The 25709-nt window shown below is 38.4% G+C and overlaps 1 protein-coding gene across 2 annotated transcripts; it reads left to right on the forward strand.

Moving 5' to 3' along the window:
- The first annotated feature begins 33 nt into the window (after positions 1–33).
- On the forward strand, positions 34–24352 carry RACGAP1 (Rac GTPase activating protein 1). Of its 2 annotated transcripts, none has more exons than XM_016201260.2 (17): positions 34–145; positions 6900–6988; positions 12315–12517; positions 13818–13954; positions 14925–14994; positions 16649–16702; positions 17342–17422; positions 17765–17882; positions 18443–18573; positions 19246–19410; positions 20662–20757; positions 20840–21038; positions 22306–22411; positions 22572–22704; positions 22846–22981; positions 23674–23782; positions 24113–24352. In XM_016201260.2, exons 2-17 carry the CDS (start codon positions 6904–6906, stop codon positions 24186–24188), a joined length of 1899 nt encoding a protein of 632 aa, XP_016056746.1. In that variant the 5' UTR covers positions 34–145; positions 6900–6903; the 3' UTR covers positions 24189–24352. The 2 variants fall into 2 exon arrangements, with proteins under 2 accessions (XP_016056746.1, XP_016056747.1); XM_016201261.2 differs by having other exon boundaries at positions 6904–6988.
- Positions 24353–25709: the final 1357 nt, after the last annotated feature.

The following is a 25709-nucleotide window of genomic DNA, read 5'->3' on the forward strand; positions in this document are numbered from 1 at the left end:
CACCTAGATAAGAGTTTGGGAGTTTGGGGGGTAGTACTCCCATCGTTTTCGGAGGAACAGGGCTTTTTCGAAAGAAGGACCCTGGTATGTGAGAGGCCGCGGCGGCTGAAAGTGGAGTTCCTTTCCCTTGTGGACTTGTGTCTAGGTAAGCTGACCGAGGCAATGACGTCTTGCCCTTCTCATCCTAATTCTTAGCCGTAGTAACAGCGAGGCCTTACATTTATATTTTCACGTACATTTCTCTTCACAGGATTTCATTCGTAGGCAGAATGTGGGGTGGGTGGGAAGATAAGCCGCCTCCCCTTTTAAAGAAATGTGATTATCCTTCTCTTTAATGAGAAGGCGCCTTTTCTGTAGCTTAATCATTCAACAAGTATTTATTAAGTGCAAAATGTGAAGTACAAGACAGTCTTATTTGGTCTTAAAGGGGCTTGCGGTTTATTTGGGGGTGATAGAACTTAAAAAGGTAACTGGTGAATCTAGTAGGCCTGCACACTGCTGAAAGTACTGTACATTAGTACAACCCTTTTAGAAAATATTTTGGCAGTATTTATTAAGAGCCATAAGATGTTTTTACCCTCTGATATAGTAATCCCAGCCTTGGAAATCTAAGGAACACAGCCACCTGAAGAAAAACACTGTCTACGGTGATATTCAATTCATTCATTCAACGAATATTTATTAATCGTTTGCGAAGTGTCAAGTACTGTTCTGGGTACTAGGGGCTCAGCCATGAACAAAACAGACAAAAATCTCTGTTTTCTTAGAACTTAAACTTTTGGGGAGACAGACAATAAACAAAGTAAGTTAATATGTAAGTAAGTATGTTAGATGGAGATAAGTGCTTTGGAGCAAAATAAAGCAGAAAAGTGTTGGAGGGAAGCCTGCAGTTTAAAATAGGGTGGCTAGGCCTGGCCTGGTGGATCAGTTGGTGGATCATTCCAAACACCAAAAGGTTGCAGGTTCGATCCCCAGGGCGCACACTGGAGGCAACTGTTCAATATTTCTCATCGATGTTTCTCTCCCTTCCTCTCTCTCTCTCTAAAAATCAGTAAAAAAATCCAAAAACAAACATATCCTCTGATGAGGATTAAAATAGGACGTCTAGGAAAGACCTCACTGAGAAATGACATTTGAATAAATACTTGAAGGAGGTGAGGAGTGACTATGCAGGAAGTTCCAGGCAGATGTAACTAAAAAAACTGGAAATTACCTAAATATCCAAAGAATAGACCAGCAAAACGAATAATTGTTCATCAACTTTTTGGAACTTAATGGAAACATGATAGAAGAAAGCAAAACAAAATTATGTACAATTTATGATTGTAATTCTATGAAATAAATGAGTGCATAATGGGCAAAGATCAGATAAGGAGGTGCATATAGTTATTTAGGGTGGTGAGGTTTTAGTTTCACCATTAAAATTAATTTTTTTGAACATAGAAAATTCACAGTATGAGGCAATGTTTTATATTTGCTAAATAAATGTAAAGACGAGATCATTTTGGAGAAATGGTTAGGGAATGCTTCCGTGAGTTGGTAAAGACTTATACTAGATGTTGAAGAATGGATCACTTCATAAAGGGAATTCACAGAAGAAAAGGAGAACTTAATATACTGAACTGGTAATAATTTTCTGAAAAATAATAATTCAACTCGTCCTTTTCTTTTAGTTTCCATTCCTGTTGGACCCAGGACAGTCTATTTATTCTCTGTGCAATTGATTTGCTCATAAGAACATTTTTTCCCCTTCAAGATATTCCTTCTGTCTGCCAGTTATATAGGGGCTTTCTATATGGTGAAGCAAAAGCTGGACATTTGGGGAAAAGAACTGTTCTGAAATGCTTTCATATAAAAGAATCCTGTAGTATTTAGACTGTCTTGGGGAATGGTTTTCCTTGGTAGCAGAGAACCTATATTGTTGATTTCTTGGGGATTTCCAAATTTAGTAATGTTTGTGAGGATGTTTTTCATTAAAGCTCTTCCTGAAAAATTCAGGCAATCTTCCATTGCTTTGTCTTACAATATTTAACACCCTTGATGCATCTAAAATCTATGATGTATAGGTCTCTTAGTAATGTTGTTTGTAGGGGGAGGAAGAGAATAGAGACTTCCCCCAGGATACTCTACAGTAAAGATCTGTAGTAGTCTGTTATTCTGAAGGACGGAAGATGTCTGTCTCTTGGCTGGGTGATTGAAATTAAATTGGGGACTCAAAGCAATCATATCAAGCTGAGACTGTTTCCCGGTGATGCAAAATTGCTCCCTTAGGGATACTCACAGATTGGGAACCTGTAACAGTGACTTCTCCACCTCTGGGGCTTATCAATAACAGCTGAGATTTTCTAGCACCTTTTTGCTTAAAGTGCTGTACAAACTGATTTCCTTGCTCCACACGGGTCATTTCAGCTTTCCCAAAAGGCAACCGCCTCGGTAGTGAAAAGTGACAGCTGTTTTACAGCTGCAAAGCAATATGACATTGTTTTTGTTTCCTTTCACATTAGTGTATCTCCTAGCTATGGAGCTAAATAATAAAGGGGGAGAAATAAAGAAGTATTCATGAGGGTGAAAATGTCACCCAGCAGGAAAATTAAAACCATTTTCAATCGACATTGAATAGGATGAGTAAGTTTTAACTTTTCGAGTTACAGTTTGGCTGTGATATCACAGTTAGTACTGATGCAAAAAGATACTTTTGTCTTCTATAAAAATTTTTAATTCCTGAGAGTCACTTCTATAGAATGTTAGTAAAAATGAATGATAGTCCCCTAGTGTCTAAAGAAAAGAGGATTATATTTTCCTAGTGCTATTTTTTGGTTACCCTAAGTAAACCTATTTTAGAGGAAAAACTAACTCTTCAGACACGACAAGCCTCATGTAGAACAGCTTGTTTAAGAGCCTAGACCTGGTCAAATTTTGCTATCCCCCATTCTTCTTGGTCTGAGTTTCAGCTATGATTTGGTAATCACTATTCTATAGTGTAAATAACAACTGTCAGACCAAAGGAAAAACAAAAATTTCATACTTACTATAATACCCTATATTTTTATGATAAAGTTCAATTTGTATATTATAAAACTTTTAACTACATTAATTGATAATATTCTGTGAGGTAACTAGAACATCTGTTATTGTTCCTGTTTATCGATGTGTCTCAGAAATTGACTCACCCAAAGTTATATGTATGCATAGTACAGTAGTGCCAAATGTAATGTTTCTCTTCTCAAATTTATAGTTTATCTGAGACATAGGGTAGAAACATGGTAAAGTTAGAGTGCAAGGTGTATGTGCCTGAGTGCCAACTGAGCAAAGCTATTGAAGTGAGTGATGATGACCTGCAAGTGATGAGGGGATGGTAATAATACACAAGGTTTGGTGATTATACTTGTAAGAAAGGGACTAACTTTAGGTGATTCTGAGGTTTAGAACTGAGTGACTGGGAGAATGATAAAATTAAGGAATCGAAATTGGGAGTCAGTAAGGTAGCTTAGGTCAGTGGATAGGGGAATTGATAATAAAGTCCTATGTCGTTTCACAACAGGGATATGTTCTGAGAAATATGTCCTTATGTGGTTTTCATTGCACGAACATCATAGAGTGCAATTAAACAAACCTAGATGGTATAGCCTACTTACACATCTAGACTATATGTATATTGCTCTTAGGCTACAAGCCTGTACCACATGGTACTGTACTGAATACTGTAGGCAGTTATAACACAATGGTAAATATTTGTGTATCTAAACAGAAAAGATACAGTAAAAATATGGTGTAAAAGATAAAAATGGTACAGCCATGTAGGGCACTTATCATGAATGGAGCTGACAGGACTGGAAGTTGCTCTGGGTGAGTCAGTGAGTGAGTGGTGAGTGCATGTGAAGGTCTAGGACATTACTGTGCACTACTGTAAACTTTATAAATACTATACACTTAGGCTACACTAAATTTATAATTTTGTTTTCAATAATAGCTTTAGCTTACTGTAATGTTATGTTTTTTACTTTATATATATGAGGGGAAAAATAGACTAATATCTCAAAATCAAGCCCAGCATCTGGGGCATCCTGAGCAAATTGAGAGCTCCATAATTGGCGTTAGGAGAGTAGAGGCTAGGGCTGGTGAGATAAATGGGTGAGTAGTCTGTAGAGATGTTAATGATTAAAGTGGGATAGTTTGATATATTTCTTGAGAGGTTGGAAGATTGAACTGTAGGAATGTCTGGTGTTGAGAGAGAATAATAGAGAAAAATCCATAATCAAACTACTTGTAACTGTAAAATTCTAAATTTGGAGACAATGGCGGTCTGAAAGAGTTAGGGTTACCTCTTTGCTGTTTTACAGTATAGCACTGGAGTTCAGTTAAACAACTATTTCCTAGGCACTAGGCATCATATTAGGAGAATAGTGTAGTTATGTGTGATAACAGTTACTATGATGAGATGTCCACAGGTAGGTTCTCTGTGTCCTTAGGCTTTTCAGGAATCAGGTTGTGTTTTCAAGAGAATACCTCCCTCCCTGACCAGTGTGACTCCGTGTTTACAGCAAGTGCCTTCCTCCACCCATGCACACACTGAAAGGTGACCAGCAGGTACCTCGGTTGCAGGTTCGTTCCTCACCCCCAGCCGGGGCTCCTGAGGGAGGCAACCAGTCAATGTGTCTCTCACATTGATGTTTCTCTCTCCTCTTCCCCCTTCCATTATCTCTGAAAAGCGATGGAAAAAAAAAATCTTCAGGTGAGGATTAACAAAGACAGAGTACCTCCTCCAAACCCTCACTCTAGGGAGTGGTATGCACAAAAAACATAGGGAAGAAGAATAATGGACTAGAGGAACTTGAGAAAATGTGAGGTTTTCTTTTAAAGGAGAAAAGGATCAGGTTGTTGTATTGTCATTTAAGACATAAAAACTTCCTGATAAAAAATTTTTTAACAACCAGTTTTCAGTATACTAGTTGCACTGAAATTTTTCTTGTCTGCATTCTTAGAAGTTTTTCTAGGTACTGAGTTTACTGTCTTATAGTCTCAGAATATACAGATGAATGCTGAGATAAGAAATCAATGTCCTGTATTAAAAGTGATCAGTGTCTGCCGGCTGGATGTGGCTCAGTGGTTGAGCATCGACCCATGATATAGGAGGTTGAGGTTCGATTCCCGGTCAGGGCACATGCCCAGGTTGCTGGCTCAATCCCTAGCAAAGGGCGTGCAGGAGGCAGCCCATCAGTGACTCTCTCATCATTGATGTTTCTATGTCTTTCTCTCCCTCTCCCTTCCTCTCTGAAATCAATAAAGATATATTAAAAAAAAGTGATCAGTGCCTTCCATTTTTACTGGGAGCCAAAGGAAATCATTTGAGTAGGCTTCTAAATGCCCCATTCCTGCTTCTGTCTCCTAGCATTTGAGTATATTTGCCTGTTTTGTCATATGGTTAAATCCATGGGCTTCTCCATAACTTCCAGATCTCTTCCTGCCAGTTTCAATGCTATTATTTTAGTTTTGTTCTTAGTTTAGAGAAAGATCTTTGTAATAAACTTGTTGGTCGGTTGCTTAGCAGCTTGCTGTGATTATGTGGCTTGGAACAGATACATTGCCATTTGAAAATCTTGGTTTCCTGCCCTGATTCAGGTATATATTGCATCTAAGCTTGGAATTGAAAGCTTTTTTTGCTATTAGAGCAATCATCATACAAGTACAAATGAATAATTCTGTAGCATTTAATAGAAAATACCTTTATGTTTATATATTCCTTTTGTCCTTTGTGTGTGTTTCTTTTGTGCCCTCACAGCATATGGTATAATTTTATAAACATTTTAAAATCACTAAACTTTCATAAAAGAGTTCTTCAAATTTTATTTAGAGCATGAAATAAGGACTTGGACTAGAAAGTTGAAGGGGTGATTAGGCAAAACATAAGAAGGCATTTCTGAGGACATTAAGTTTTTAAATGAAATTTGATTTTTTATTTTATTTCCTTGGTAGTTTATGTAATATCCAGTTGATGTCTTTCTTTCTTGACTGTTAAATGAAGGCCTTATTTTCTCAGTGTTCCCAGTTAAAGCCTATTCGGAGCAGAACTGCTAGTAAGGACACCATTTTTAATATAATATCAGCAGGTCTTTGGGGGGGGGGGGGATACAAAGCCTGAAATTCACTATACAGAACACAGTAGCAAATGATTTTTCGTTTGCCCTTCTAACTGTGAAGGTGGTGTATTGTCTCCTTGATGCCAGAATGTGGTATAACATAAGCCTTTGCCTATACTTAGTATAAATTTATTAGACATAGTCCCTGCACGCAGTCCAGCAGAGAGCCCTGCATTACAGAAATAATTCTTGTGCTGCTGAGCTGGCGATTTCCCCACTTAATCACTCGTGTGACGTCATCTGTGCTGTTGGTAGGAAATGTGCTGACCGTGTCCTGCATTTTAAAGGCAGATGCAACAGGGGTACTAGCTAAAAATGAAATTAAAAATAAATCTTTAAGTTATCTTAAAGGTCTTCAATGTCCAGAAGGATTAAAGTGGCAGAAATGTTATTAATCAATATGCTTGACTAAGAACCACATTTTGTATTTGGTCACCTAGTAATCAACTGAGCTGCTTGTCCTTAATTGCTTTCCTCTCAGCTCTATGTAGTGATTGCAGAGTGGAGGAAAAGCAGTAGGCAGGAAGGGGGTATTATATTCAGAGGTCTGAAATGCTTTTCTAATTTTCAAATGAGTATTAAACATTCCAACTTTGTTTTTATAATAAGGATTACACAAGTTGTTGACTTGTGATTCTTACAACAGTAGCTACAAATGAAAGAGACCAGATGTTAGTCACTGATGACTGTACTGGATTGTGACTGAATCTTTTGTCTTGGGGAGAAGGCAGGACCCCTAATGTATATTTGATTTCTTGGCAGAAAGATGGATACTACGATGCTGAATTTGCGGAATCTGTTTGAGCAGCTTGTACGCCGGGTGGAGATTCTCAGTGAAGGAAATGAACTCCGTAAGTCATTCTGAGCTGGCCTGTGTGAAGGGAGAAAACAGATTTCAGACTTGGATTTTCTACAAAGCTGAAGTGTGTTCCAATCTGAAAATTGTTTTCCATTTGGGTTACCTAAAAAGAAAGTGATGGTCACTTATCCATGGTTAAAGCTTAAGGGATACTCATTCTAAATGGCCACTTTTTTCTATAGTTCTTAAGTGGGTTTTATCCAGACTTTTTTTTTTTAATCAAGATTCTTTTTTCACTAAACACTTACCAATTTCATTTTTGGCAAAATCTACTGAATTTTCAAGGATGTTGTTTTTTTTTTAGAGAGTAGTTGTCTACATTTTTTTATCCTGGGCTTTCCCTGTGTTCTATAGAACATTTTCAATTGAAGAGGAGAAAAATGTTACAACTCTTTTTTGAAGGAGGGATTATTCATTTTGACCTACTTCATATATTTGATGCCTAGTAATAAAGGATTGAGCTTGGGTAGAGAGCTAGGGAGAAAAAGAAGGTGGTGATAAACAGTCATCAGTGAAGTAGATTAGTGAGAAAGGAAGGGGGGCTGGTAGCACTGACTTAAGTGATCTGTGGGAATTATTCTGTACCATCTTCTCTTTGTGTTGCCATCCTCGCCTATTTCAGGTTTTTATTAATACTTAATAAGTGTTGCTCTTAAGTCAGCCTCATTGATATAAAAGTAATGTAAGAACTATGTCTTAAACTTAAAAAAAAATCCCTACAGTATTTAATATGGCATCTTGCTTAGGCCATTCAGTATTTCCTTTAATTTGATTGATGTTTTTAATAGCTCTTATCCACTTACAGGCCTTTCAAAACAATATTCTATTTTCTCTAATAGCTGTTGCATGACCCTATCATCTGGTACCAGCTCAGTAACCATCATGGCATACTAATTAGGCTTCTTTTTGAGATCACATCATCTCAGACGATGGATTACTTTGGAGTTTGGTGGGGAAGAGTATTGAATAAGGGCTCTTAAAATTCAGGTTCATTCAGCAAATATTTAGTGAGAACCTATCACAGCCTCTAGCACATGTCGAGCTGAGAGAATGGGGTGACTAAACGGCTTCATGGAGAAAAGTAGGGTTCGAGTTGATCCTTAGATATAGGGTAGGATACCAAAAGACAGAGATGAAAGAGATTTAGGGTCAGGGGAACACCCTGAGTGGAGGCAAGAGGGTGTGGGGTTTGAGGGGACTAGGAGTAAGAGGGAGTGACATACTCAGAGCTATGCAGTTGGAAGATTACCCTGTAGAGTTGGAGGTTGCATTAGAGGTGGAGGCGAGGAGGACATGGTTGCCATTGCTCAGGAAAGACGCCATAGGAGTTCTGACTGGGATGGTGGTTATGAAGATGGAAATAAGGAGAAATGAGTAGGAGAAATTGTGAGAATAAGATCTTTAGGAAGAGGCAGCTGGTAGGATGTGGGGGCAGAGAGAGGAATCTGAGGTTTGGAGTCTCAGTAACTAGTGCTGGCTTTTAATGGTTATTGCTGTGTCTGTTTATCTGTAAAATAGGAACTTAAATGTCTTTATCTTCTTTGTGGGAATACTGTGAGGATTGGGCATAAAGTGAGATACTAGTTGTGAAAATACTTTGGAAGTAACTATGCCAAAAAATATGCAAGATATTTATTTTTACAGATACCCATATTTTATAAGCAAATGTATATCTTCCCATTGATTTCTGTTATAAAATGGAGGTTTTGTCTTCCTCTTAAATCCCTAACTTGGAATGTTGGCTTTTGAGGAACTAAAGTGACTTAGTGTTTTCTAGACTCTAGAGTCTTCTTTCTGCAACCACCCCAGTCTCTGTCCTTTTCTTTGATCCTAAGAATTCCTCCCATGCCCAAGTATCCCGACTCTTTACTCTTGAGTTTCATCATAACTTCAAATTTCTCCTTTTTGTACAGTCTTTTTCCAAGCTAAGTCCAAGAAAGATCAGAGTGAAGGTTAATATTCAAATAAAATGATTTTAATATCCTAGGTATTTTGTTATCTTTGTTTTCCCCAGTCTACATGGTTTTTATCTTTATTTTATTACAAGCTGCCTGAATTTTTTGATGTTGGTGTATAAATTAGGAATAAATATAATAGTATTTATCAGGTGCCTATTGTATACCAACACCATGCTAGGTTTATGCTATGCTTCACATTAGGCGATACTGAAGTGTGTGTGATATGGTGCCTATCTTCAAGAAGATTACAGTATTTAAGTTTCAGAGACAGGATTCTTTCTCATGAAACAGAAGATAATACAAGTATCAAAATATATGCTTGTGGGAAGTAGAGAAGAATTTAATGTGGAACAAACAAATTAGGAAAGGATTCATAGAGCAGATGGGACTAGAAAAATGGGTACATGAAGAGTAGGTAGGGCATTCCATTTGGAGTGCATAGCTTCATCACAAGTGAGAAAAGGCAGAAATGAGCATGGGTCTGTACTGGGGCAGGGACAAACTGCATTAACTAGAGAGTATTGTGTGTTGGTTGGAGGTAAGCTTGATTAGATTGGTAAGGCGGGCTTGGTCCCTGGAGTTTAAATTTGATCTGAACAGAAATTCTTCATTCATTCGTTCAATGAATATTTAAATGCATACTATGTACTAGGCAGAGTGTAAGGCACTAGCAACAAAAGAGCAAAAGAGACACATGGTAATTGCTCTTAAGAAGCGTTGAGGGTAGTGGGGAGGATATAGGGCCCAAGAACAAAGGCCCCAGGAGGAGTAAACTGAGAAAACAAGATTTCTTAACTGCTTTAATCTTTGCTGAAATACAAACCAAATCCTGATTTTTTTTTTTAATGAATCAAAGATTATCCTCAATTTGTGTGAAGGAAAAGTCCCTTCTCCTTTCTCCTTTTTGTTAATCACATTTTAGAATTAAAATAAATATATAAGTGTTTATTGATTTCAGAAAGAGGAAGGGAAAGGGAGAGAGATAGAAATATCAATTATGAGAGAGTCATTGATAAGCTGCCTCCTGCAAGCCCTGCCCTGGGGATCGAGCCCGAAACCTGGGCATGTGCCCTGACAGGGAATTGGACTGTGACCTCCTGGTTCATAGGTCATTGCTCAACCACTGAGCGATGCCCGCCACGCTGCACTTCATAATTTATAAGGAGATAGTTTGAATTTAATAACTCTTTTGAATGTGTACTATGCGATGGGCTAGTACCAAGTCGAATTGTTGTCCACAAACTGGCCAAAAAAAGGCCCAGGTGTGTTCATCTCCAACATCAGAGTTTTTCCTGTTCTGTGGTCTAAAGGGCCTTTTGACCCTTCATACCAAACTTAGTTCATAACAGAATTGTATGTAAACAGTAATAACTTAGCCCGGCCAGAGTGTCTCAGTTGGTTGAGCATTGTGCTGTGCACCCAAAGATTGCTGGTTCAGTTCCTGGTCAGGGCACATAACTGGGTTGGGGGTTTGATCCACAGTTGGGGCATGTACGGAAGGCAGCCAATCGATGTTTCTCTCTTTCTTTCTCTTTCTCACTCCCTTCTTCTCTCTAAGCATGTTCTCAGTGAGGATTAAAAAGCACACGTAATAACAGTCATGTATGCAAATGTTCTGGTTTCAATCTAATAAACTAAGTTTAACTGCTGGTAATTTAATAATTTGTACTATTAAAATAGGAACTTTTTCCTTGAAATTAACTGATACTTTATTTGGTTTGAGTTCCATCATCCAATTCAGTGAGACCTGTAATGTATTCCAATCAACTGAACAGGAATGAAAACCTAAATTTAATAAAACTTATCAAGGAGTATCCTAAAGAACAAAAAAGCCAACAAAATTAGGTGAAATGGAAATCTTTTCATTCTCAAATTATTTTTCAATGTCCTAAATATTTGTGTGTGCATATAGCACTATGTGTGTGTGTGTATGTGTGTGTATGTGTGTGTATATATATATACACATATATATACATATATACATATACATATACATATATATATATATATACACACACACATGTATATATAATATTTTTATTGATTTTAGAGAGAGGAAGGGAGAGGGGGGGAGAGAGAGTGAGCGAGAGAAAGAAAAATGTTGATTGGCTGCCTCCTGCATGCCCCCTACTGGGGGAGAGCCAGCAACCCGGGCATGTGCCATGACCAGGAATTGGACCGGTGACCTCTTGGTCCCAGGGTTGACACTCAACCACTGAGCAACACTAGCTGGCCGGTCATTCTTGTTTTGCTAAAACCTTTTTTTGCTAAAAACTAAAGTTTCCTTATGTGTAAGACTTGGTTTCTGTAGATTGAATTGGTACCCTAATTTTAATTTGTAAGTATGAAATTTAGTCAAATTATTAAAGTTGCTTTAAAAGGGACTATATTGTTTCTGTGCTCTTAGGTTAAATTCAAATAAAAAAAGTGCCCTTACTACCTAAGAATCTGCTAGCCTTGTGTGAATTTGACCTAGTTTCAGCTGTAAACTGGGTTAGTTTGACCAACAGCAGATGTACACCTTTGAAACGTCCTCCATGATACTGGTGAAAGGTGATGATTAGAGATAGATTGAGGTTAAAGAGAAATAGTAAGGCATTGTAAAGAAAAGTCTTTGCCAATAGCGGATGATAAGAATGAATGCCACTAGGGTTTTCATGCTTTGAGGTACTGCCCTGGAAGTGATACGGTCATTGCAGACCTTGGAAGAGAGTCCTATTCTATCAGTGATCCACCCAAAGCTAGAATGGTCTTTTTTCCTATATCTTTCTAACTGGGATGTTTATATACCCTTCAGGGCAGTGTTAAAAAACAAATTGGCTCTTTACTTTCAAATCAATATTTGTATAACTTTATAGCTGAATGGAATTGCAGGCCTAGACATCTGTAATATTAATCTATATCTACTGGAGCATACCACAACAGTTACATTTGAGTTTGTTGTTTAAGGTCTCTCTGGCACAGCAATAGATGACTCTAAAGGAGACCGATTTTGTTTTATAGCTGTAACTGTCCTGGTGCGTGACAGCTGCCCCAAAGGTATCCCCCTTTGATTGCCTTCTGTTAAGGAGCTTTCAGTGTTGGTGTTGCATCTGGAGCCAGGTGACTAATGAGTTACTTATTCCATAGCAGATGCCACTGGCTAAACCAAAGCAAGTGGCCTATTGAAACAGGAATTGCTCCCCACAAAGCTCTCATCTAGAGTGATGAACGTATATCCAAGATCTGCTCTGGGTTTACCCACAGTTTAGTTGGTCCCTTAATTATGTATTTGGAGTAAAACTAACCAGAGGACTCAATTTATGAGAGCGTTTATACTGTTTGGTGCTTGAATTATTAAAGTTTCCCCCCTTTCTTTAGAATTCATCCAGTTGGCAAAGGACTTTGAGGATTTCCGTAAAAAGTGGCAGAGAACAGACCACGAGCTGGGGAAATACAAGGATCTTTTGATGAAAGCAGAGACTGAGCGTAGTGCTCTGGATGTTAAGCTCAAGCATGCACGCAATCAGGTGGATGTAGAGATCAAACGGAGACAGCGAGCTGAGGCCGACTGTGAAAAGATGGTGTGTATTGATTTTTTAGAACTGTTACCATGGGGGAGGGAGACGCAGCATCTGATCATGTTGTTTTTTTAATTGATATTTTAGAGAGAGAGAAGTGGTAGTGGGGGGAAGAAACTTTGATTTGTTGTTCCACCGATTTATGCATTCATTGGTTGATTCTTACATGCCCTGATGGATCGAATACACAACCTTGGCATATCGGGACAATGCTCTAACCAACTGAGCTACCCGACCAGGGTCTGATAATGTTTCCGCTTACCAGAAATATCCAGCTTCTTATTCCATATTAAAGAACTAAAAGCAACCTGTCCATTAGTAACTTGTGTTTGAAGCTGAAATTGCAGCTTAATAATCCTGTTCTCCATAGGTTGAAAATTAAATTTTTTCCTTTTTTAGATTTAAAACTATTACTTAATAGACAGATTTCAAATGAGAATTTAAAGAATTAAAATTAGGGGGAAGAGGAGGGAAATTCTATCATACTTGATCAGTCACAAGACAATTGGCCACTTCTCATGCCACCCAGAATATCCTCATCCTTATATCAATAGCTAGTATTGATATAACTATATCAATATAGTTATAACTAGTATTGATATAACTAGTATTGATATAACTATAGCTTATATCAATAGCTAGTATTTGTCATTGATACAGTTAAGGCAGCTCTAAGTCTTTCCTTCACCACTGCTCCTGATTCAAGGTAAAGGGCTAGACATATTCAACAAGTTGAGCAGTGTGGCTAACATAGAACACTTTCATTTTGATATACCAAGGTGGGTCATGGTACAAAGAAAACCCTTTACTAGGAGGCACTAATCCACCTTGGTACAGTGTTAGATGCCTCAGTAAGCTCAGATTGTCTGGTTCTAGTGTGTCACAGCTTTGTATCCATTTTAATACATTTTGCTCCACCATTTAGAGAGGTGGGTGGCTGCTTTGATCTGTAGAAGAAGCCAATAATTGTCCTGATAAAATGACACTAAAGTGTTTTTGCTATGCAAAATCTATTTTGGGATGCTCATTTTGCAATACTCTGTCCTCTTGGATTAGCAGTTTGATCTAAATGTCTTGTAGCAGAAACCCCACTATTCTAGATGGAGTTCATTTTACTAGTCAGAAATCAGAGACACAGTCTGGGCTTGACGTGAATTAATATGCTATTGGTGTAGCAGCCTTCCTGAAGGCTCATTTGCATAATGCTGTATTTTAATGTCTTCTGGTCTGCCCATCCCATAAATTTGAGGTGAAGCTTTCTCCCCTGGTTAGTTAGGATGTTTTACTCTGCTTTGGTCTGTAGGAAAGACAGATTCAGCTGATCCGAGAGATGCTCATGTGTGACACATCTGGCAGCATTCAGCTAAGCGAGGAGCAAAAATCAGCTCTGGCTTTTCTCAACAGAGGCCAAGCATCCATCGGCAATGCTGGGAACAAAAGGTGGGGGAACTGCAGCTGTTGTTATCTGATCACAAGCAATACAGCTGTCAGAAGTTCTTGTTATCTGAACTCTTAAATAAACTGTTTCTGGAATATGTGCTGAATAAAGCAGAAAAGACTTTGGAGGAAGGGTGGGTGGGAAATAAAGGCACAGGGGCCTCCCTATTTCTTTTGTTTTTTTAATCTTTCCTTAAGATGTTTCACCATGGGTAAAATTTTGATGTTGGTGCTAAATTGCACATCAATAACTAATCCTACAGATTGCCAAGAAACCTAAAGGTGAAAGTGGCAGTTCAGCAATACTTTCAGTGTTTACTCTCCAGAGAGCGCTTGTAGCTCTTCTGGTTTAGAGAGTCCTTCTGTGAGCCAACACCAGACAGTAATTTTGGTTCCACTGCATCTTTTTTAAAAGTAGTCTCAACTAGGCTTTGAATTTAACACCCCCAATACAATATGTAGGGAAAGGTCAGCACTCTTAGAGCTATTTATTTTGTTGCCTGGTTGTTTTATGGGGAATCTTTATAACTAAGAAGATGTACGGGCTTAATTTCTTAAAAAGCTAATGCTGGGTAATACTCTCTCTTGTAGAAAGCAACCACAATTGGGATCAAATTAAACTTCACTCTTCTGCCTTGTGAATTTTTAGTAGCCTGTATTACAAACTCAGTAGGGAATAGAACTCATACCCCTGACTGTAATTTTCAGCTGTAGTTATAAGGCCTTTGCTGAAAAAGCAACTGTGCTGCATGTGAACTTGTTCATGCACACACACTCTTTCACAAAACCATAAAAAGCAACCCGCCACACTAAGGTCTGGGCTTTGAGATATCTCCAGAAGGAAGGCATTGCTGTGAAATTGCTGACATTGCCTGACCTGTTAGGTAACTTGTTCGGTAACTTGTTCTGGGTATTGGTGGATTTTACTTTCCATAGTCTTCTGTGTCTAACTTTGTATTGTTTCACTCAATAGACTGTCAACCATTGACGAATCTGGTTCCATTTTATCAGATATCAGCTTTGACAAGACTGATGAATCTCTGGTAATGAACATTTGATCTCTGAGAATTATTTATATTTCTGCTCCCTCAGGAATATCTCTGCTGTCCTCCTGGAATTCCTTTATTACTGTGTTATTAATTGATGTGTTAGAGATACTGAGCTAGCATTTTAAAATATAAATCCACACAAAGTATAAGAGACCAGCTTATATATTTTTTTAGTTTCTGGAAGTGAGAATATAGAATTCAGGATTTGGCATGAGGTTAAATTTGTTTAATGGATTTGTGAGCTGCATGTCCTCTTAATTGGTTATATCTTGACTTATTAAAGCCCCAGCTAGCAATAAAAAAAATTAGCAAAATTCTGTTCAGTCAGGGCTTATTGGTTGCTCTTAGGGAGAATAGACTTGTGCCTTATTTCTGAATTAGTTTGGTTCTTGAGGGAAAATTAGTTATACTTCACAATTACAAGGAAGACCAGTGCTCTGGAGCTTCAGCCAGAAGACTGATGACAGCTTCCAGGGGCTATATAATGTTTTGATCAACAATGGATAGCGTGTCTAAACTCTTTGTTACCCTGCTTTTGTAGGACAACACTATTCTCTTAACTTCTGATGGTGTTTCTGCATGAAAGGTCATCTCCTGATATTTCAATCTTTGATGTTCAGGGAACTCGTAGTTCATTAGTTTTCCTGTTTTACTGACTGAAAGCTAGCAAACAAAACTAAATCAGGAGGCTATTGGAGGTTGGTTTTCTGATGATAGCCAAACAAGTGACAACTACTTGTTACATGGGCTAGGAGTTTTCTGTCCATATTAAGTGTTTGACTAGGGAAATAATTGCCATTTTATAGATATAAATATTTGGTATCACCTTTTTGAAATAAGGAATAATAATAGGTCTGGGATGTATAATAAAACTAAAACATACTAATAGATAATTTTGGAGCTAGACCTATGCTATGATATCTGTCATAACTGAAGCTGAATCAAGCAACTAGTAGTTAAATTATTTGACCATGAGGTTAAATTTATTTAGCTAAGCTACAATTTGCTATATACAACTGTTTCTGGGTTTTGTGTTTTCAGGGATTATCAGGAGTAAGGAAGTCTCACAGGTAGCTGCTAAATATGAATGCACACGGTTAAAATAAGGAAGGGAAGCTAGACCACAGTAAAAGACAAATAATTCTTCAGTGGTGAATATCTTTTAGGCCCACGAAAGAGCTGATTGAGAGAAGTGAAACCTAAACTAGAACTTTTTAAGTAGCTATATTGTACAGAACATCTGATTAGACAACAGCTGTCCCTTAAGAGGAAGGATCACATCTAACAGGATCAGTATAGTGCCTAACATTCTCTAAGTTCTAAAACCAATTACAAAAATAATCAGAAACAAAGGACCAGGAACTGGAGATAATCACGGCAGAGGTTGATTCTTTAACCTTTTCTTGCCTCAGTGGTATTGATTCCTGATTCTATTATAATAGCTTCAATTTTGGAAAGAAAACATATTAACTTACTACAGCTTTATAGCTACAGAACTTGAGACACTACCCCTCTTCTCCCTTTCCTCGACTTGTAAGTTAGGGAGTCTGACTCAAGAAGCCTTTAAAGTTCTCTGTAAATTTATTTGTACAGGGTTTAGGGGAGGCCTAACTAAAGAAAGAAATTAATACAGTGTAATTGTCAACAGGATTGGGATTCTTCTTTGGTAAAGACTTTCAAACTGAAGAAGAGAGAAAAGAGGGTATGTATTTCTTTTTCTTTTAATAAAGTAACAATAATAAAAGAGTTTTGTCTGGAAATTCTGCCACAATACTGCATTTCTGACATGTTGCTCTACCCATTGTTAAACATGTTCCAAATAAATCCGTGCTGGGGGTGGTAACTCAGGACAGAATCCTGTCCCATTTTACTGTTCTGGGCTGCTTGCACTTCAGTCATCATGTGGAAAAGGATGTACTTAAGTTTGTTTTGAGTTGTGATATGAATTTTTACGCAGGACTTTTGTTTTCTAATGAAAGCTTCAGGTGAAATGTATGTATAACAGGATATGCAGAGATCTGTCTTTGTGTGCTTGTTTAGGGTACTTAATATGTTTCCAAAGATTTCATGTCCTTAAAAAGGATTACAGCTCTACTTTCTCTGGTGCTGTGATCTTAATTTTTCCAAAGCTTACAAACTTCAAGGGAACTGAAGACATTTTTTTTGGTGGTACAATTTAAGCTTCATATGGAAATAGGCAATGAAGGAGAGCACATTGTTTGTTATTTACCATAACCCTGGAACCTAGGACTTGGATCCAGTTTGTTTAATGGAATAAGTTTATCTTCTGTGCTTCAGATCTGCTTGGCACTAAAGTTATTGGTGTTTGCCCCCCCTTTAGCGCTCCAATAGCCGACAGTTCATTGATGGTCCCCCTGGACCTATAAAGAAAACTCGTTCCATTGGCTCCACAGCAGACCAGGTAAGAATAGTCAGGCCAAGAGAGTTGTGGTCTTGAACACATGAAATATTAGTGGCCCTCAGCATTGCAAGTATTATTTTAAGAGAAATGTTGGTGAGAGTTTTTTATATAATAGGATCCTTATCATCCATATGAGTGGAATAAGTCTGATTAAGTAAACAACTTAGTTGCTTGTATGTGGCCCATATTTCTGTTCTAAAGTATGAGATTTCGACTTAATAGTGATTTGGGCCTTAAGTTCTGACAAAGACTCAGGAATTTTTCAAGTGTTCCAAAACCCTGTAGTGGAGGAGAAATTAGATTCAAATGTTCGTCCTTCCCTCATTGCAACTTTTGTTTCAGGGGAATGAATCCATAGTTGCAAAAACTACAGTGACTGTTCCCAATGATGGTGGGCCCATTGAAGCTACATCCACTATAGAAACTGTTCCATATTGGACGAGAAGCCGAAGGAAAACAGGTCTGCCGGGTTGTGGCTGAATTGTCTATATAAACAACTGGCTGGGATTGGATGTATTGGGTAATTTCTTACTGCTGCTTACTGATGGCCAGAACACTGTGTCAAGCTCTACCTTAGAATTCTAGCCTGGCCTATGCCACTAGTGCGTAACTTGTTATTCCTGATACTTTGTGTGTGTAGCCATTATATTCACTTCTTTTTTTAAAAATTTTTTTATTGATTTTTTTTTAATAGAGGAAGGGAGCGAGAGAGAGGGGAGAGAGAAAAACATTGGTGTGATAGAGAATTACCAAGTGGTTGCCTCTTGTACACACCCCAACTCAGGAATTGAACCCTCAACCTGGGTATGTTCCCTGACTGGCAATCAAACCTACAACCTTTTGGTGTTTGGGATTATGCTCCCACTGAGCCACACCAGCCAGGGCAATGAAATAAAAGGCTATTCACTTCTGATTATGGTTACAGATTTTTGGTTATCTACCAATTATATTAAAATTGAGCTTAAAATTTAGAAGGAACAAAATACTTAAGACTTAAGGTTAAAGTTGGTTATTTTCTAGGTACTTTACAGCCTTGGAATAGTGACTCCACCTTGAGCAGCAGGCCGCTGGAGCCAAGAACTGAGACAGACGGTTCCAGCACTCCCCAGAGTAACGGGGGAATGCGTCTGCATGACTTTGTCTCTAAGACGGTAAATCTGTGATTGCTCCTTTTTCTTTTGAGCACCTTTAATGTTTTAATTGTGAGAGTAATCTATACCAGGAACAAATTTCATTACTCTAGTGTTATAAAGTTAAATGTCTAATTTCCTTCTTCCTTCCAGTCCCACTCTGCAGGGGCCACTGCTGAATTACAAAAGATGTGTAGCTTTCCATGCTGGGAGGAATACTAAATTCAAAGGAAGCAACTTTTGAGAAGCAGTTTGTGCTTCTTAGTGATATACATTTATGTTTTATGCTTATTAAATAAATAGCACATTTTAACTTTGTCCCATTTGATCTCCTCATAAAAACCCAAGCAAATGGACAGGCTCAGAGGAGTTGACTGATTTGTTTGGGCCACATGACAGTAAGTGGCATAGTTAACTTGGAGATTTTCTGACTCCTTGTAAACAAGTTCTTTCCATTACTGTACACTCACTGTTCCCTTCCAGCTGGATGACCTTATGCAGGTTAGCCTCTTTTTGCTTCTATTTGTTAAACAAAACCATACCTATTTTTTAAGGTTATTATGAGAATTAATCAGATATGCGTAAAAGGACTAGAAAGTTATTCATCACATGCTAAGTGCTTAACGTTGGTTGATGATGTTGATAATTTTCTAATTCACACCACTCTTTTCCTTCTGCCTGTTTCATTCTCAGGTTATTAAACCTGAATCTTGTGTTCCGTGTGGAAAGCGAATAAAATTTGGCAAGCTGTCTCTGAAGTGTCGAGACTGTCGTGTTGTCTCTCATCCAGAATGTCGGGACCGCTGTCCCCTTCCCTGCATTCCTACCCTGATAGGAACACCTGTTAAGATTGGAGAGGTACGACCTATGGGAAGCATCATTGTGTTATGGCTTCTTAGCTTTTCCAAAGCTGAATGTCAATTTTTGTTCTAAAATTAATGATGCCAAGTATGTTTTCTTCCATGAATAATGAATAGAAATTATAAAATGTTAACTTGCATTTGAGTCCTGTTTGGGTTTGTCTGTCTCATAACCTTTCTAGATCACACTCCTCTTTCCTTACCTGCCCTCCCTCCCCACCCTCCCATCCCCTTTCCCCTTCCCTTCTTCCCTCCTCACACTTCCTCCCTCCCCTGTTTCCATCCTCTCCTTCCCTCCCTCCCCTTCCTTTTCTCCTCTTTCCTCTTCCCTCTCCTTCCTTTCCCTCCCCTCCTCATCCTATCCTATTTTGTAAAATTTGAAATATATACAAAAATAGAAAGATTAGTATAACTAATCCCTGGTTTCTGTCATTCAAATTCCATAATTACTAATTCATGTCCAGTCTTGATTTATCAATATTTCCATCTCTTCCTCTTGGCCCTGTCCAGTGAATTATTTTGAATCAAATCCTAGCCAACATATAATTTCATTTGTGAATATCCTTTCTCTTACGTTAGAGATACTCCACACTAGGATATTAAGATTAGGTTGCTTATTTTGAAAAATCAGTTCAATCCATTAAGAAAGCATTTATTGTACAAGCAACATTAGCAAGTCAAAGCAAAGTGAGTTAGCTACTACCCAACCCCCAGCTAATTAAATGCTATTTTCCCCTAATCTTAAGAAATCTTATCTGTGCAAAGATTTTTTGTGCAAAGATTTTTTAGTACAAATTTTCTGTACTCTGATATAGTACCATGGAGTTCTTCCCTATAAGTAGGGTTGTGTCACAAGCAATTGAGTTGTGTTTATTTTCCTTACTAAGAATAATTTAAAAGGTTTTCTTTTTTAAAGTAACAAATTAGTTTATATTAAAGGCCATACCTGTAATCTCATTGCTTGTTTTCTGATGCCCTTGAGTAGAAGAGAAGCAAGGACGCAGTTGTAGCTAGTGGTTTTATTGCTTGTTCATGAAGAGTGTGGTATCTGTGACCATAAATCAGTCCTGGTGTGGAGGTAGGAAAAATAATTGAGTGTCTCTGTTCTAATATATGCATTGGGAATAGGAATTTTAAAGTAGACATGATGTCCTAGCCTGAGTTATTAGTCTGGAGATGGTTCTGTCCACTGGTCTAGATCTGCTGGTCTAAATGGTCAAAATGATAACTTAAAACTTTCCCTTTTCAGGGAATACTGGCAGATTATGTGTCCCAGACTTCTCCAATGATCCCCTCCATTATTGTCCACTGTGTAAATGAGATTGAGCAGAGGGGGCTGACCGAGGTAAGTGTGAATCTAGGAGAGGGTGAGTTTGTTACTTGTGTTAACAGGAGTTTCTTAACTGAGAGTGTCATCTCAATAATAGACAGGTCTGTATCGGGTCTCAGGCTGTGACCGCACAGTAAAAGAACTGAAAGAGAAATTTCTCAGAGTGAAAACTGTACCCCTCCTCAGCAAAGTGGATGACATCCATGCTATCTGTAGCTTCCTGAAAGACTTCCTTCGGAACCTCAAAGAACCCCTTCTGACCTTTCGGCTGAACAAGACCTTTATGGAAGCAGCAGGTAAGGACAGATCTCAACACTTGAGTGTGAGTCCCACAAGGGGCAGGAATTTTTGCCTCTTTTCTTTGCAGTTTTATCCCCATTTAGTAAAGTGCCTGAAACGTAGTATATATTCAGGTACTTTGATGGATAAATAACTATATCATGTTGCCTTTGCCTGTTTTCTTCCTGTCTAAACTGTATAGAGCTCTTACAGGTTTTTGTTATTGTTGCTTTTTGTTGTTGTATGGTCAAGTTTTAGGTTGGCCTTTTGAACTTAGAACCATCTTTAATTCCTTATCCTAACACTCCACATTTAATCCATTGGCAAATCTTGTCTGCAAAGGTCTTGTAAAATGTAGGTTAAATTCGAAATTTGTCACGCCTCCTGCTACTACCACTCTTAACATCCCTCGCTCTGGAGTGATGTAAGAATCTCCTGTTTTTCCTATTTCTACTCTTGCCCTCTATGGTATGATCCTCGTAGAGTAGCTAGAGTGGTTCTTTTAACATTTAAATTACATGATGTCCCTTCTGTCCTCATTGTCTTCCAATGACTTCCCTTCATTCGCAGAATAAAACCCAGTCCTTTGCATGGCCCAAAGGTCCTACATAATTTGGCTCCTGGTTATGTCTCCAACATCATTTCCTTTTATACCCTTCCCTTCTTTCTTTCCTCTCCAATTACAGTGTAAATCTTGCAATTCTTAGAACGTAACAACCCTCCTTGAGGCCTTCAAATTAGTTGTCTCAGCTTGAAGTGATATTTGCATGATTTGCTTCTTTATTTCTTTCAGGTTTCTTTTTGGATATCTTGTCCTCAGAAACCCCTTTCCTGACCACCTTGTCTAAATTAACAGCTCCCGTTACTTTCTAGCTTCTTGCCTGCTTTATTTTATTACATGTATTACTACCTGATAGATATTTGCTTTTTGACCAACTCCTCCAATAGTACCTGGCACATAGTAGGCTCATAAGCATGTTTTATGAACCAATACCTTCTTGTTCATTGTAGTCATAGCAGTTGTATGTCTGCCTTCCTGACACATGGGTTGCTAGCTGCTTTCCCTAACTGCAAGACCGGGTTTTTTAAAAGTTCTGATTTCTAATATTGACCTGTTGGCCAGTATCCTGCTTGTTAATGAAACTAGAGTCTGATGTAGTCATGAACCTAATCAGAAGTTTCAGAAGCTTACTGTATAGATGAGACTTTGTGGTCGATAACTTGGAAGCCTGCTGTCAAGGGAAAGCAGTCTTAGGCCTCTTGGTGCTTTCTTTTCATTTACAGAAATCACAGATGAGGACAACAGCATAGCTGCCATGTACCAGGCTGTTGGTGAGCTGCCCCAGGCCAACAGAGACACATTAGCTTTCCTCATGATTCACTTGCAGAGGTGAGTACAGCAGAAAGTTGTTTCTGGGAGTTAGGGAATTTTCCAAGGGAAGACAGCTGGGTTTGTGTCAGGGAGGTGAATTGTTTTCTTGTAGCACTTATATCTTCGTCTGTGTTTAAGTGGAGGAGCAAGTCTTCTAACTTAATGCCCTTTTTCTTAGAGTGGCTCAGAGTCCAAACACTAAAATGGATGTTGCCAATCTGGCTAAAGTCTTTGGCCCTACAATAGTTGCCCATGCTGTGCCCAATCCAGACCCAGTGACAATGTTACAGGATATCAAGCGTCAGCCCAAGGTAGGCAAGCATATATACATATATATGTGTGTGTGTGTACATATATATATATATGAACTTGTGTGACCTGATAACATGAGAGACCGGTGAGAGGTAAACCCTGAGATTTGGAAGTTTACTAACATATTTGGTGGCTTTCAGGTGCTAGAACGCTTGCTCTCACTGCCCCTGGAATACTGGAGTCAGTTCATGATGGTGGAACAAGAGAACATTGACCCCATGCATGTCATTGAAAACTCAAATGCCTTTTCAACACCGCAGACACCAGATATTAAAGGTAAGGCTTAAGTTGTGCTTTTTAAAGGACCTTATTCCCTCTCCAGTTTTGGTCATGTGCTCTCTCCCTGCCTTTGCTAGAGTTGTTTGAAATTCCTATTTTTCAATAAAAATTAAATTCATTTTGAGAATTCTAACATTAAAGGAGAATTTATACAGTTCTACTATCCTGATTTTTTAAAATTCTTTTATATTTTTTGTTACCCATATGGAAATTTTTAAACACATAGATATAATATTAATTTATATATAATTTATTCTTATGTTTCTTGATATGTTTTACCAACTTGATTGTTTAAAAGCTTTGCCAGTTTGTATTGCCACCAAAAGTGTATGAGGTGGTTTCATTCCATCCCCACTGGCATTGGAGATCTGTTCTTTCATTATAAGGTAGCAGATTAATTTTTCTAATATGGGTAAAAATCAAGTGGTCAGATGTTAGATTTGTGAAGTAAAGTTTGAGAATGCCTAAATCAGGAAGTGAATGTCAGCAATTCATTGAGCAGTTGCCTCCATAGTTCAAAAGATGCACTGGTGTATTACATGATGACAGAAATGATCTCTGGGACTTTGCTAGGTCTCTAGCCTTCGGTCTTATGTGCTTCACAGGGATTTCAGCTTAAAACTGGCCATCTACATGGGTGCTTTCTTTTCCCCCCCTCCTTTAAAAATATGTCTTAACTTTAATTGAAGTGAGTTTACTGGGGCCTGTGACCACTCCTGAGCATCAGCTTCTCAAGACTCCTTCGTCCAGCTCCCTGTCGCAGAGAGTCCGTTCCACCCTCACCAGGAACACACCCAGGTATGCAGAATTGGCCTGCTTAGGAGAATAAAAAATTTCTGCTCCCTTAGATTTCTTTCCCATTATACTGAAGCTAATTGAAAGAAAGATTGAATTAGATCTTAGCTAGCAACAGACTAAAAGGAAACCTGGAGCCATAAGGATCCCCCTTTTTCATAGGGTCTGTCTAATGGTCTTTACTGTTTCCCCTCACATTTCAGATAACTGAGTAGCTTACAGAGTAGTTTTTGAGGGGTTTCTCCTTTTAGTTGATTACATCCTCATATTATAGTTATTCCTTTACCATTTTTTTATAGACTACTTTTTCCAGTTTATTCTCTTTTTCTTTAGATTTGGGAGCAAAAGCAAGTCTGCCACCAACCTAGGACGACAAGGCAACTTTTTTGCTTCTCCAATGCTCAAGTGAAGTCATGTTTCCTGTTACTACCAGCGTTTACTGACTGCAAGGAACGGCACACCTGTACTCTCTGCTCTGCAGCCTCCTGTACTCGTTACTACTTTTAGCATTCTCCAGGCTTTTAATCAAGTTTAATTGTGCATGGGGGTTTTATTAAAACTATATATATCTTCCTCTTCTTCTCAAGTAATGTAACATCAACACCTTGTGCTGTCATTGGGAGCTTTTAGATGGGAGCTCTTTATGGGGTAGAGGGGTAGCATGAAATTCATTGTGATTTGGGGGGGCCGTGGAGTGGAGGTCTCGTCCCTTTGGCTTAAAGCTAAATGCTGCTCACAGAATGACCTTTCTCTGGTGTTATTTAGAACTTATTTCCACGAGACAATGACAGAAGCCCTACCTCTTTAGTAAAATTGACTTTCCTCAGTGGGAGGTGGGAGGGCAGGGTAAAAACAGGTTTGGACAGAGGATTTAGGATGGCTCCTGAGAACTTGAACGTTGCCCTTTCCCCATGATGAACTGGAGCTATAACATGGAGCCTTCATAAAAATGGATAGGGTGAGGACAGAACTAGTGGTGGGTGTATACTTAGCTTTAATTTGGATGGATTAGGTTTAATAGTGTTAAGTGGCACAACTTTGTAAAAGTGACACTTGTTGTATTTATCTCTAATGGGCCTCTGGCTGGACTTTGGGTTTGGTTGGGGTCAAGGCCAGTTTGTTCATGAGTTGAATTTATTCTGATGTTTGAGCCCAGCCTGTCTTTTGGAGCCCTAGAGGTCAGTATGCTGTCTACTTGGCATCCCACTAACAATTGAGAGTAGGCTACAGGGGAGATTGTCAATATTTTGTGTGGCAAGAAAAGCCACAGTCATTTTGTCTTTGCACTTTGGATGTTGAAACCTTCCTGTGTAACATAGCCACATCTAGATAAATATGAGTATTTTCTTTTATTAAAATTATTTTCATGTCTATAAAAACGCTTTCTTCTATAGAACATTTATGATCCATATTGACCCTTGTCTGTAAAACACATATTTGAAATAATATTTGGAAAAAAGTAAATAGTTTTTTCAAAATGAATGTGAGGTTGGTTTTCTTGTCCTGGAAAGGAACCGTTAACACCTTTTTTAAGAAAATATTTTTCCCTCAAAGTGTTTTGAGTCTGTTCATCTCCATTCCCTCCCCCACTCAAACTTTACTACAAGCAGGAATTTGTTTCTTTGTTTCTCATTGTCTCTATCGTTGTCCAGATTGAAGTCCTAGAATTGTCCCTGTGACTGTTATCCTCTAATTTGAAGAAACTACTTTAAACAAAAACAAACAAATTTTTAAACAAGTCTTTAGAGACCAGAATGGTGCAGATTTAAAAAAAACCACGACTCTGGCTGGCTGGCTGCCTTGAAGGAACATCCTTCACTGCTGGGAGTGACTCTGGAGTGAGCTGGGATGATTAACTGAGGGCACCTGCACTCGGAACTCTGAGCTGGTGAACAGAATGTGTCTGAGATTGAACGTAAACAGTTGCAGG

Source organism: Miniopterus natalensis, chromosome 2 (assembly GCF_054644295.1).
Source record: "Miniopterus natalensis isolate mMinNat1 chromosome 2, mMinNat1.hap1, whole genome shotgun sequence".
Classification (NCBI taxonomy): Eukaryota; Metazoa; Chordata; class Mammalia; order Chiroptera; family Miniopteridae; genus Miniopterus; species Miniopterus natalensis.